The 14,061-nt window shown below is 38.9% G+C and overlaps 1 protein-coding gene across 4 annotated transcripts in view; it reads left to right on the forward strand.

Annotated features, from left to right (window-relative positions):
• LOC100702270 (inactive dipeptidyl peptidase 10) overlaps window positions 1–14,061 on the forward strand; it is a 118,590-nt gene that overhangs the window by 25,527 nt on the left and 79,002 nt on the right. The window contains exon 1 of one of the 4 annotated variants that reach the window (XM_003446560.5): window positions 13,899–14,042. The exons of the other annotated variants lie outside the window; for them this stretch is intronic. Within the exon in view, the coding sequence (XP_003446608.1) occupies window positions 13,995–14,042 (48 nt within the window). The 5' untranslated portion in view covers window positions 13,899–13,994. Of the gene's footprint in view, window positions 1–13,898; window positions 14,043–14,061 lie in introns of those variants that run through there. 4 annotated transcript variants of the gene reach the window in all.

Consider the following 14,061-nt stretch of genomic DNA (forward strand, 5'->3'; position numbering starts at 1 on the left):
TTTTTACCGATCCTGTTTTAGCAACTACAGTCTCAGGAAGTGCTGGGCTGGACTGGCCTCCGTGTTCAGACAAGTGGTTCGGAGTGCCCTGCAAAATATAGACAATAAACAACACAGCCATAGTTAATATCATTGCATACAATAAACATGTAGTTGTAAGGAACATTCTAATCAGTTTTCTCATTACGTGTCTCTGATTCGTGTGTTTGCATCATGTTATATAAACTTTGTATACTTTGTAGTGCATTATGCTAAACAAACCAACCCTTTCAATTCCCCAACCCTATCTGTCTCCTCAACGGGTTGTATGTTTTCAATGTTTCCTTATTATTTTGTCATAAAATAAATCAAACAAATAACTTAAGCTGTGTGACGGCACCTTGCGTTTACGCCAGGCTGTGAGCTGCCCTGAATCTACTTGCTACACCCCCCTTTCACCCAATTTAATTTCTCAATCTTAGTTTAAACTATTCCTGACCTTCCCCTTCTCTCATCTGATCATCTCAAGCACGTCCTGTACCAAATTTGCTTCCTCTTTTCAAGCCCACATTTAATTACAAGCTCTAACACATTTGCCCTATACGGCGGTCTCGACGTGTTTCCTGTCTACTTACAAAAATACCAGAGTTATTCTCAGAACTCAGAGCTGAAGTTCCCCTTTTCTAAGTCTGTAGGTTCAAGAAGAGAGCAAGCTGCTAGTCGGTAAACAACTTTATCATCACATAAGTTATTAGGTAAACGTCACGTAGACACATTTCATGTAGCTGATAACATATATACAATTTTCCTTTGACATATCTGTATGTGCACGCCTAAATTATAACCTCTTATTCTAGAAATCAAAAATAACCTGAAAATAACACTTTCTGCCTCAGTTTTACCATACCTAAATTATCAAAAAACCTAAACATCATCAAGTAATCCTAAAACCCCTTTCAAATTAAACCTTAAATCCTGTAACTCCCCCCTTTTTGTGACACATCTCATGTGTTACAAACTCAAAATCCTTCACTCAGGTTAGGGCATTAAAAAAGGTTAGTCATATCATATTAAGTCTACATGCTCCGGACCTTCAAACCTGTTTTTAAGGAATGAAATCAAATTAATCATCATGTCAAATCTTTTCTTGGCTCCATCCACAGCCTGCATCCTTGAAACGTCCTATAAACAAAAGCCTGTGTGTTAACCAGAACATCACCTTTTATACTCACTTTCTCCACTGATGATCCAACCTGTGTTATAACCCAAAATAAACTTACACAGAACAGTTATTAATCATGTGTCCCCTCCGTTCATGGTAACTTAAGTTACATCAATGTTTCCCTTTTAGCATTTAGCATCCTATAATGTAATAACATAATCCAACCCCAATAAATAATTTTCTCAACGCACACATCAATATCCCAAAATCAGCATCCCCAGATTTAAGTCTCCCACTTGTCCTGTTTGTCAACCTTTTATTTATTTCCCCTCCTGGTCCCATCACTCACATTCACTCCCATGCATTCACACATGATATTTTTTGCTGATCTGCAGCCTTCTGCGCACGTCATCAGATGCTCCACATCAGCAAAATGAGCTCAATCATTTGTTTTATTTCGTTTTCCTTTTTAGGAAAATAGTTCTCTATACTTTTGACTGGATTGAATCGATCAATCCATTTTAGACAGAGACTTGCCGCCAATCAGTCTCTGATTGTAATCAATTATAATTCTGTAATGCCCACCTGATTTTCGTACTTGGTAATTTTGTCAACGCCGTCCGTTCGCTCTCTTCCAGGCCTGCTTAGAACAAAAATGAAAAAAGAGAGCTGATTATTAGCTCATCAAAGTACCAAACAAAATCACCTGACAGGTTTTTTCCTGAGTGCACTTACTACTACAAAAATTTTTGGGGCCCCTCTCAGAGATATCCATGTCTTAATCAACCACCCTCTCTGGAAATAAAACAACAGCCTCAAAAATCTGAAACAATCTTAAATTTCACCCGTTCAACACACCGAAAACCTCGCCAAAAGCTACACCGTTTCGTACACAACCATAACCCCCATTAAGCACTTTACCATACTCAGATTCAGCCTAACACCTTATAACAATGTGTCCACACTAATTTATAAACCTCTTAATCAAATTTGCACCTCTGAACAATCTACCCCTCCTTTAAGGCCTCAATCACACCCACACAGCAAGGTCCTCTGTCCACATTCACACGAGCTCTCAAACTTTTTCCATACTCAGCCATATCTCAACAATTTAACTTGGCAAAAGAAATACCTTTTTAAACCTCATGCCACTATTCAATTATTTTCATTTTCTTTCTATACTAATCACTTGTTTTGATCACTCAGTGCAAAAGCACTGCTAAGTCACCCTTTTAAACTAGTTTAATCAGTTTATTCAACATTCACACCATTCTATCACTCATACAAGTAGCAAGCCGATCTTCATTGCGTATGTTTGTGTGTGCTATTTTGCATATATGGCTTCACAGTCTCACAGACACTTTCCCATTCTCCAGTTAAAGAGTCAGTTTTCTCCGTCCCCAATCACTAACCCAAATTTTACTTCCCCACCTTAAATCACAGCCCTGCTGGTCTTCCCCCACCAGTTAGGGCTTGCTGTCAGGTTCCTGGACACTGTAAACAATTCAACCAGAAACTTGCCTTAACATATCCATTCATGTTAACCTGTAGTTTCATCCGACTCCTGGATCTGGAGAATTGGTCCAGGTCTGCTTGCCCCTAAAAATAACAAACTAAAACATTTTCATTATTATCACGGACGCCTAAACGACCCACTTCTCTTTTTCTAGTCAAAAATACCAATTATGCCATGTATGTAAGCGTGTTCTTCCTTGCGTTATGTGGTCATGTAAATGCAGTGTAAGCTGTTTTCTTCATTGCATCCTTATATATTCATTGCATTTTCATGTATTCATATTTAATTTATGCATCTTTTCACTGAGCTCTAGATTCAAACTATCTCACTTCTGATTCGTTTCAAAAATAATCTCACATGTAACAATTGGTATATGTGTGTTTTCTATTCATTAATATAATTGTCAGTTATTTTGATTATCTTTACCTTTGTATTGTTTACCTCTTTGTTGTGATATGGTGGACATCCCTAAACTATCCCGAGTTCAGGGTTCAATTTCAATCCAATCATCTCCTATCTTCTCGCAGTCAAACTCGTCCAGCTTCATCTCTCACTGGTCCTTTTTCATTCACAGTGTCCTGTTCGGGCTTCAGAGCCCCAGCAAACACAGTCTGTTTCTCCTCTGTTTTGATCTTTCAGTATTTCCTCTTCCTTCAGTCTTATTTTCATTTGCTCTGTTTTCTTCTCCATTCATCTTTTCTATCTTTTCTTCCAAGATTGCTCCAAGCTTGGCAAATATGACAGTCAGTGCCTTCAAGCAGACATATCACGCTGTTCTTCACCAGCATGCATGTTGCATCACGTGCTTTCTTCCATGCTGCTGGACTCATCCGTCGTTGTCAGTGTTACTGCTTTCGCCTGCACTGTCTTTTAGCTTCCGTTACTTCTTCACGTCCACGATGTTCTATCGGTCTTCATCAGGCGATTGACTGTCCTTTGCGTTTCTTCTCGGGTCAAGGACAAAGTAAGAGCTCAAGCTGCACAATTTCGAGCCAAAGACTGGCTTATTTTCTCCCAATTCTTTTAATCTACTTTTCTGCTGCTGAACTCAAAGTTGCAAAGTTGAAAGACGCCCACCTGTATTGACACACTAAACCATATAATTAGTAATATATGCATTTTTCCTTAAAGGCTTCATTTGCTTCATGTGCCTAGAGTTAACTCATCTATCTCTCTGTGTTCTTTCTGTACACACTCAGTTCCTTTTATGGGCATGCATTTCCTGTCCCACACACACACACACGGTTTCCTGTTTCTACAGCTTCTGCAGAGACTTCCTTTTAATTTCACAATCTACAAATAATCAGTAATTCTACTAAAAAACCATATGCCTTCATTTCACTCACACACATTTTAATAGCGCTCTTTCACACATCAGGACAACTAAGACTTCTCCACACACATCACCATTCTTTAGGTCAGTTTTGTAGCATCAATCACACAATCATTTCTTGAGTGGGTGTACTAAGTGCATATACTTATGTGTTTTTAAACAGAAAAATAAACTCAACCTCTCATCTTCATAGACCCAAAAGTAAGCATATTATTTCCCTAGTCAAAAGTCAAACCGTTACTCACAGTAATTTTTAATCTAACAGCCTTTGTGTTTTGAAACTAAAAGAGGAAGGAACAGCGCCCAATTTAAACTGCGCATGTTGTCACTCAACAACACACACACAGAAAATGTAACTGTATATATCATCTCAAACTGAAACAAAACCCATCTAAAAATCCTAAAACATCTTACTTCGACACCCCAAAACACACATCGCTTACAGACATCTTTTTTAATTAAATTATCTCAAATTCAATTTCAGTTCTTAGAACCCAGATAACGGTCTTAAGTATCAACAGTTTATGTATCCTATCTCAAAACCCCTCAAAAAGTCATACAGTCATGGCAAGAAATAAAACTTTACTTACATATTGTAATAAACAAAACCAGCGTCTTAAGTACATGCATCAGCAATGTCTAGCAGTCCCTATTAACTTCCTCATACTCTATGGACCTCTCAGCTGCCTTATTTGCATTCTCACACACACACACAATCTAAAAATAATACCAGCCTGACTCTCAGACTCAGACAAGTCTCTTAATCTATTTACACAGGCGTCCTATGATTACAACTGCACAGATTTTAGGCCTCTCATTTCAAAACCTACACAATTTAGACAATTTTTAAATTAACGGTCCGACCGATAAACTCCCTGAGTTTTTTGTCATCAATTTAACCAGTCTCGGCCCCGGGCCGTGGTCACATATCTAAGACCCTACACAATTTAAAAGCGTCAACCAACTCAACCCCTGCCGAAAAGCTCTGTTTTGGGGACATTTCACATCCCAGGCTTCCCCGAAGTTTTAAGTTAAAAGTTACACGCCCGAAACCCGGTTTCTACTGACCAAAAAAGTGCAAACCACCGTCCCGGACGGTAAACTGACCCAGTCAGTGGCTATTTTGGAGTGTCGTAGTTCTCCACACTTGCCAAGTGAACTATCCCTCCCCGAGGCAGCTGTCGATCGTCACCGACAAATTGGAAGCGTCACCTTCCGACAAATGCACTTGTTAGACTCCCAGAGTCTCGTTCTATACAATTTAATTATTTTGAAGACACCCCAAAAATCACAAACCCACCATATCGGTGTCCAAGCCCGGCTTTATATTCAATTGAGACTTTAATGTCACAAACTTCACCAATTACCTATTATTCTAAATTCTCTTTATTCTAAATCCTCTTTATTCTAAATCCTCTTTATTCTTATTCCTTTGGGACTTTAACCCGGTACCTTTAGTGAGACTCTAACTCACTTTTACTTATAACTTATCATTACTTCAACTTCAACTTCTCATGAGATTTTCACCAAAATCAAAACAGACCTTTACCAGTAATTTTCAGTGAGTAGACTTTCAATTTTGTCAGAACCAATTCAGCACTGTTTGGAAATAATTCAACAGGTAGTGCCTTACCTTTGAATAAGCCGGCTTATGTCCACTCACTTCGACCACTGACTCGTGTCTGCCTGTTTGAGCACCTTGGACCCTCTCAGTCTCAACCTCCAACTTTTCTCCCTCAACCCTCGGCCAATGCACCAAATGTTACGGGTTCGAAATTGAGGATGAGAGTAAAACAATGATAGTCCAGAAAAGGTCGTTCAAACAATTGATTTTAATGAATGCACGCAGCGTGGAGAGGTGCAAACTGCCAAACAGTTGTACATCTCTGCCCAAAATACACTCTAGATTGCTTTTATAACATCAGGGTATTGTAACGCCCCTTCTTGCGTTTACAAGCACATAATTTGCATGTACAGAACATTCATGTATTTTAAGAATTAAATGCAACATAGAGGTTCCTCCTTGTGGCATACTCTTCCGAATATGGTGATGACCTAAGGCCTTTGAGGTCACCATGGACTGGACATCCTTACGTCACCTGTAACTAAGCAAACTCAAATACCACAAGAAGCTGAATACATTCAGGCCTTTGCTCAGCTACTATTTTACTGTAACCATGTACTCAGCCTATGAGTTATGATACATATATTTAACTCAATCATTTTAAAGTAGTTATAACTGCACCTGTAATAAACATGTTAATATTTGATTATGATAACCCCTATAATATAAATTATAACATAATGCCAGCAGCTTCAATAAACACTTTGATGAAATAATAATTACTGCAATGATAAGATGATGGTTATGTAAAATAATCCCTGTAATTCCACACAGGCCTCAACACCAAATTATTACCCTATGACAGGGGATTTCTTTAAATCACCCTGCCGTTCTTTTCTTTAGCCAAGACTCCTGAGTTTAGAAAACACACAAACACTGCAGTTCTTTCGCTCGCGAGGGCAGCCATGAAACACAGGATCTGCGTCTCATCTCTATCTGCGTTTTTTATTTATACTTCTGTGTGTGTGTGTACAAAGATAACAGAGTTATTCTCAGAACTCAGAGCTGAGGTTTCACTTCTCTATATCTAAATGTTCTCTGAAGACAGGAAGCGGTTAGTAGCTGCATAGGTTTATCACACAAGTTACTAGGTGAAAAGTCACATAGACATGTGCTTAATTATAAAAAGAATACATTTCATGTAACTGATCAAAACATAATTTTCTTCTGACACCCTACTATCTGAATGTTGCAGCAGATATACAAACTCATCAGACCAACCTTTTTCCAATCTTCTACTGTAAGCTTGTGTGAGTTTTAGCTTCATTTTGCTGTTCTTAGCTGACAGGAGTGGCACCAGTTGTGGTCTCCTGCTGCTGTAGCCTGTCCTCTACAACCAGGCTGCATTCAAAGTCAAGTAATCACCTTTCTTCTGCCAATGCAATGCTCGGTTTGAACTTCAGCAGGTTGTCCTGACCATAACTGCATACTTAACTGAGTTGTTACAGGAGTAATTCCTTGGTCATTCTATGCAGATTGTATTGTTTAATTACTAAAATCAAATCAAACACTTTTGTTGATGGCTGGTAACAAAGACATCTACAGTCAAGATTCAAGAGTCTCTTCAGAGGATTTATGCCATAAATCCTCAGCTGCTTGGCTGAAGCCCAGCAGATCCTTGGACTGGTTAATGGGTCGCTCAGGAAATCTTGACCTACATTTGTTATGTTTTGCACTTGTCTTTGGTTTGTCACATATCTGTGTCTCTTTATTTTACTATCCGTTTGAAATATTTTGAGTAATCACAGTGGTAATGTTACACACTCATCATTTAAATACACTTCATTTCAAACAGTTCTGTGTTAGATTAAATGCTGCAGTGCGCTTAAGGGCAAACTGTCACTAAGATAAATGTAAAATTATGCAAATACATTTCTGTGGGCCCGTTTACGTAACTCTTAGTCATGTAAGCTTTTCATAGCTGCTGAGTAAACCGACAAATTTGAGGTTATTTATTCTATAAACTTTACTCTCTCATTTATGCAGCAAAGAGGTGTGGCGTTCTTATGAAATCCCTGTGTGTAGATTAAAATATCCATGTGCATCATCATGGGCATGACTAATATGTTTTTCAGGTACATGGCTTTCATCTGCCAGCAGCACTCCACTCACACTCACAGTGTATTGCCTTTGTGCCTGGGCATGTTCAAGTTTTACAGCATTAAACCTCGGTTTTTAAGATCTGCGTCAAAACCAAGAATCCCAACCTGTAAATTAAAATCATTTACAGCTTCCCTGGGGAGGACTACGAGTGTTTTTTTCCCTGACATAAATGAGCATAAAGCATAAAGAAGCATAAAGAATTGTAATTAAAATTATAAATCTTGAACTTTGATTTGAGACAAAAATGTCCATGTTATGCTTATTTGCAGGCTTGTCATTTGATTTGTGGGACATACTAGAATAGGTTTGGTTGCTTTCATGTGGAAAAAAGATACAATATGTTCTGCTCAGTTTTAGCTCCTGCCTCCTTAAAACCCAGTGGCTGAGAAGCCCAGTTGGCTTTGTATTGGTCAAAAAGGTTTTGCCATCTTGGATTGTTAGCAGTACTTTGGCACTGCAGTTATCAGTGCATAACTGATAAAGGTGGATGGCTCACACCTGTGAGCGCAGTGCAAAATTTGTCCTAACTCTTATGTTTAGAACACAAGACCCATATATTCCTACATAACATGGTCGAGTATTTAAATGACACAGGGAAGAACTGAAACAATATTAACATGGAGCGTCACAGGGAGAAGGGATATCCTGACATGCGAGGGTGGTTGTTAGACCCAGCAAACTTAATTTTTAGAGTCAGCTGCTGGGTTTGCAGTGTTTCAGGGGTTTAGTTGTATTTCTGCTCAAAGATTGCTCAGAAATCACTCTCACAGTAGAGGTCATTCACTAAGTGTTAGAGCACAATAATAACAGATCAACTTAAATAATAGCTTACTAATGCTAACTAACAGCAGCTAACAACAGCTAACACCGATTAACAGTGGCTAACAGGAGATAACAGTCAGACTACAGTTTTTGGTACTTCTGTATTAGTTTTATCTTTCAGCCCTGGAGGCTGCTGCTTGGGAAGGACAAGAATACATTATAATTAAATAATTGAGTTTTCTGAATGAATAATAACTTGAGGCGAGAGTGATATTTTCTGTCTTTTAGTAACCACCATCTTGTGCATGCCACAGAGAGCCAGAGAAGCACTTCTCCTCAGTCTTTCAAAACTTTAAACCTGCTCTTATCAGGAACCTGGCTTTAAACATCCCACTTCCTTATCAAAACACCAAACATTAAACTCGGAGCCCTGCAGGTTTCCATCCTGGCAGCAGGTTAATTACACCTGGAGTCCCAGGTGTAAACCAGTCCCTGATTAGATGGCTGGAGCGAAACCTTGAAGGGAATCCGAACTGCTTTGGTTCGTGACCCATTAACGCAAAGTTAACAGGCTTTTGGGTGTTAATCCCAACACTTTAAAGGTTTGGATTATGAGTTAATGCCCAGTCGAAGTAAAATTGGTGTTAGAAGGTGAAGAAAGGCGAGAAAGAGGAGGCCGCGAGGCTCACTCAAAAATCAAGGATAGACATGATAATAAATTCACACTGTTGAAGACAGTTAAAACTGTTCACAGTGCACAGCACACAGGAGCACTGTGCAGAAGCACACGCATCCACATGATGCACGTATGCATCATATAGAGGCACCGAAGCACCAACCAGCTTCCTGTGCACTGTGGAGAGGATTTCTGCCTCAGGGACATCAGAGAACTTCCCAAACGCCAGCAGAGGTCAGAGAGGGAGGGATAGAGCGAGATCATTTCCATGTGGTCTCTGATCCCGCCTCTTAAATATTTAATAGAGGAGGCAAGAGAGTCCAGTCGAGGCTTTGAGGATCATCCCTGCCATTTTTCTTTCATCTCTCACCACCCACCATGTCTTCTGTCCTCCACAGCTTCCATCTTCTTCATCCTTGCTCTCTCTTTTTTCTTCCTCCTTTTCAGCCCGCTGCCCTCCTCCCTCGCTCCCTGCTCGTGACCTCGTGCCTTTTTTCTTTGCATTTTCATCCGAGCGCTGCTCATTACATCAAGCTCATTCACACACACACACACACAAACACACACACACATGTGTTGCTGCACGTCTGATCATTGTTACTCACTTTACTGTAGCCCTTGAAGCTGAACTCTGAAGAGCGTCTCTATTCAAAGATGCATTAGGCTGTGGAAGGCAGCTGAAAGGATGAGGACGGAGAAAAGATGGAGTTATGTACTGAAAACAACGAGCATGCTTACCATATCCATGGCAGCTTTTATCAAAATGCAAATCAACAAATGAAGGTTTGGCTCCTGCTATAAGTGAATTTCTCACATCTGCTTGGCTTTGGGGGCAAATCCTGTTAAAAAGACTTCTGGTACAAAAGCTGTCCATTAATAAAACCTGAAATGCTTTCAAAATTAGAGTTAAAGTTATAACAGGACAAAAAGATTTTAAAAAATTCAACTTTGCAATGCTGATACATTATTTTTGATGACTTAAATGAAAGATCAAGCTTTAAAAGAATTGCATTTTCCAAAAATTTTTCATTTTTTGTGAGAACTTGTGTTGCCATAGAGGTTATCAAAAAGCTGACTACAAACTGACCCCGATGTGTCTGAATCTGCATCCATCAGCTGACACATTTGATGTTGTCGCACACTTCCAAATAAAGAGGAGCGAACTGGTGAATCAGAGCGGAAATCCAGCCGAAATATCTCATGACGAGCAAATCAATCATCACGCTGCATACAGGGAGGGTAAAACTGCTTTGTCATTCGGCCATTTGGCTTCATATTAAAGCTTCTGGGCCTTTATATTACACGTGCAGACCTATTTTAAGCTCTGCTCTTATTTCCGTTAACGGTGGCTAAAGCTTTTTCCTGCTCATTTTCCCCCCAGCTCTTATTTTACTCAAGGAATCAACTAAAGCAGCTTTGGTTAATTTCCCAGTTCAGTGTTTGTCTTTCTCTCTGCAACAGATCTTCTCAGCTTCTCTCTCTCTCTCTCTCTCGAAGAGAGAGAGACTGTGGCAGCTTGTGGGCCGCCACAGTCAGTTCCAACAGGACAAAGAATAGTGATTATGTTATTTATTTTTTTATATATTACATTTATTGTTATTTTAATTAGGTCATTACTTATTTTAATCATTATTAGCACTGAGACCTAAGTAACTGGATCTTGTTCTCCCATGTTTTCTTCACGGTGAATGACAATCAAGGCTCCCTGAATCTTTGATATGATCTGACTTTTCAAACCATTGGACTGCACACAAAAGCAACATTTCTAGACTCTTTGACTGTTTGAAAATGCAGGTGACTGAAGCTGGATTTTTGTGGTCAGCGAGTTTTTGAGCTGTAACGCTGTCACAGAGTTAAAGGTGCTTATTAGAGATTAAAGGCGAGTTTTCTGCAAAACTGCTTTGGTTAGTGTATGATGGTATTCATGGTTCCATGTTAGCTCCATATTATTTTGTCTTTAGTGAAACTGTTTAATAAAAACATAGTTAGAGGAGCCTTGAAAGCACTTATTAAATGCATGGAAGACTGACTGGCCAGGCCTCCTGATCTAAGGCTTTTTAACCCCCACATATGGAAGTCGGAAACTGATCTGTGTCTTCTTCCTGTCCTTAGACGTACACACACACAGACACAGACACACACAGACACACACACACACACACACACACACACACACACACACACACACACACACACACACACACACACACACACACACATTAGGGCAGAGAGACACCTTCAGGCTGGTTTGCCTCTCATCGTCAGCTCCTCCATCTTCATTTTTTTTCCATTTCCCCCTCTAGCTGTACTCATTACTCTGTAGATGGGATGGGGGGGCACAGAGTGCACGAGTGAGTGTGGGTTGTGTCTTCAGGGCTTTCTCTCTGACACCTATCTGTTTGCATTCAGACATTTGGCAGTGGTGAAGGGCCAGCTGGCTACTGATCTCCTCGATTGTCTCGTCTTGCTCTCGTCTGAGGGGATTTCAGATGAAGCGTTGGTCCGATTTGTTCTCCGATGACACGCTGAGCTATAATCCCATAACGTATTTCCGAGGGATGCTGAAACACTAGCTATTGCAGAAGACCTCTTAGTCCCTGAAGTGATACTGTAGGAATAGTGGCATGACATCATTGCAGGTAAAAATACCACAAAGTGCTACACTGTAAGCCTCTATGGGAATATTACTATAAGTATGGCTGCAGTTATCAGGTTTAAATGTGCAGCCAGACTGAGTGAGAGATAAACTCCTGTGGAGAGCTTAGAGGGGATCATTTCATAGCGAAACTGATGGGCTGTGGTTACCTTGACTTACAACGTGACTTCAGGTTAATGTTCAACATAATATACAGGTTTATTTGGGGGGAAAGGGGTTCTCTGTTCCAAGGAAGTTGTCGCCCATATTATGTGTGTTAGTGAAGGAGGATGATTATAACACAAAACTTCTAGATACACATTAACTAACACTTTCTGGACTTCATGGGGTTGGACTCTCATGAATACACGAGGCTCTATGCCTAACTGTTCACTCAGTTGTTGGTTAGAGGGGTTGAGGTAATAGCTTGCAGATTTTTAAGTTTTCTTGAAGAGTTGTGAGTTCTTTTGGTTCATGATTTATGATCAAGTCCCAGGCTATTAGTTCTTTTAATCTTAATATTAATATTATATCCTAGTCTTTTGAGCTTACCTTTGTTTCTAGTCCGTGGTTCCTGTGTTGGGTATGTTTTTTCTGCATCTTTGACTCCATTCCTGTCTTTGTTTGTTTTTTTTCCAGTAAAAAAGTTGAGAGTTTGGAGTTAAGGTCTGTTTCTGTGTCTTACATTTGGGTCCACACAGCATATCATGACAAGAGCTTGCAGTAAAGTACAGCCACACAGATGTTCCCTTTGCCCACAGTGTATAGTATTCTGCTACTCTCATGAATCGCATGCATTAAAAAAAATAAGCAATTTTCCTCCCTCAACCTTGAGATGTAAACTTTGTGCTGAGAGCTTATGTAGCAGGGTAGACTTTCCAGGATGTCTATATGTGTGATGTGATTGGTTGTCTTGAAAAAAAAAATCTTTTTCATTCACATTTACCTGTTACTACAGGCTACAGTATGACTTCCCTTTTATGATAATCCTGTAGGTGTGTGTTGTTGGTTTGCACACCTTTGCAGTAATCTGATTACTTTTTAATTTTTGTTATTAACAAAACCTTGAGTTCAAATAAAGTAGTTAATGTAGTTGAATATGAATAAGCGTGAGCTGGTAAAAGCAAACATCATCTTTTTGTGTTTACAGTAAAAAAATAATAAAATTGAGCTTTCTTGTAAATGTGGTGTCCTGACTGAAGGCCTAACAGAAAAATACAAATAAAATAAATATTACAAATAATAAAGTTATCTTTGTTTCTAATGAGCAGTGACAGGAAAAATGTTTGCAGTTAAAGCTTGCCGCTGCCTATTTTAAACTAAAGTCTCAGCTATTGTGGATTTCAGCACCATGGACAGCTCTGCTTAAACTGACACTTGATATTTGCATTATTATGTTAATATTTATTAAATGTTTTTGGAAGAAAAAAAACTTTATCACCATGCACTGAATCTGAAAACACTTCAAACTGAGTTTTGGATTTATTCTCTACACTCAGTATCTCTCCACATATTCTTATTTCCACACTGGTATATGCCCCAAAAAACATTAAACAAAATGCAACAATTTAGAGTCAGAGTAATATAAATTTCGGCTTAGTCCATCTTATGAATAGCAGTTACACTCTTCAGTTACAAAGGTCTTTATGTGACATAAGTAATTATTATTATTATTATTGTTATTATTATTATCATTATTATTATTATTATTATTTATCTTCAGTTCACTTTAGTTTCTGTCATTTTAGAGCATAGATTTGTTTGTTTTAGTTGCCTTTCTATTTATTCATCTTAAGTTTATTTATGTTAGGCTCTGTTTAGTTTTTATTAGTTCCAGTGCGAGTTTCAGCTTTTTAAAAATCATTTTAATATTTATCGTGTTTTTAAACTATTAATATACACGAATTAATAGTTTCAATAATTGCTGTTGTTTAATAACTATTATTAATTTAGCTTTTAGCATGTAAAGCAAAAATGAATTAAACAAGCAAAATTAAGAAGAAGAATAAAAAATGAATTTAACACAAAAAGTAGCGACAGTTATTGACGAAAAAAGTGTTTCCTGCGGATCGACTTTTATTTTGAAGCTGTTGCCGGAACCTCGCGTTGATTGTTAGCAGCTTTGTGGCTCGCTCAGCTAAAATCGTCGCGCGGCAGGTTTGTGATGTTATTACCGGGCAGAGACAGACCGAGACTCCGAGACGATGACGGCCGCCAGCAAGAAGAAACCCAAAGAGTCTCAGCAGGATGAGGTGGGAGTACTCGCTAAAA

The sequence above is a fragment of the Oreochromis niloticus genome, linkage group LG23 (genome assembly GCF_001858045.2).
Source record: "Oreochromis niloticus isolate F11D_XX linkage group LG23, O_niloticus_UMD_NMBU, whole genome shotgun sequence".
NCBI lineage: Eukaryota > Metazoa > Chordata > Actinopteri > Cichliformes > Cichlidae > Oreochromis > Oreochromis niloticus.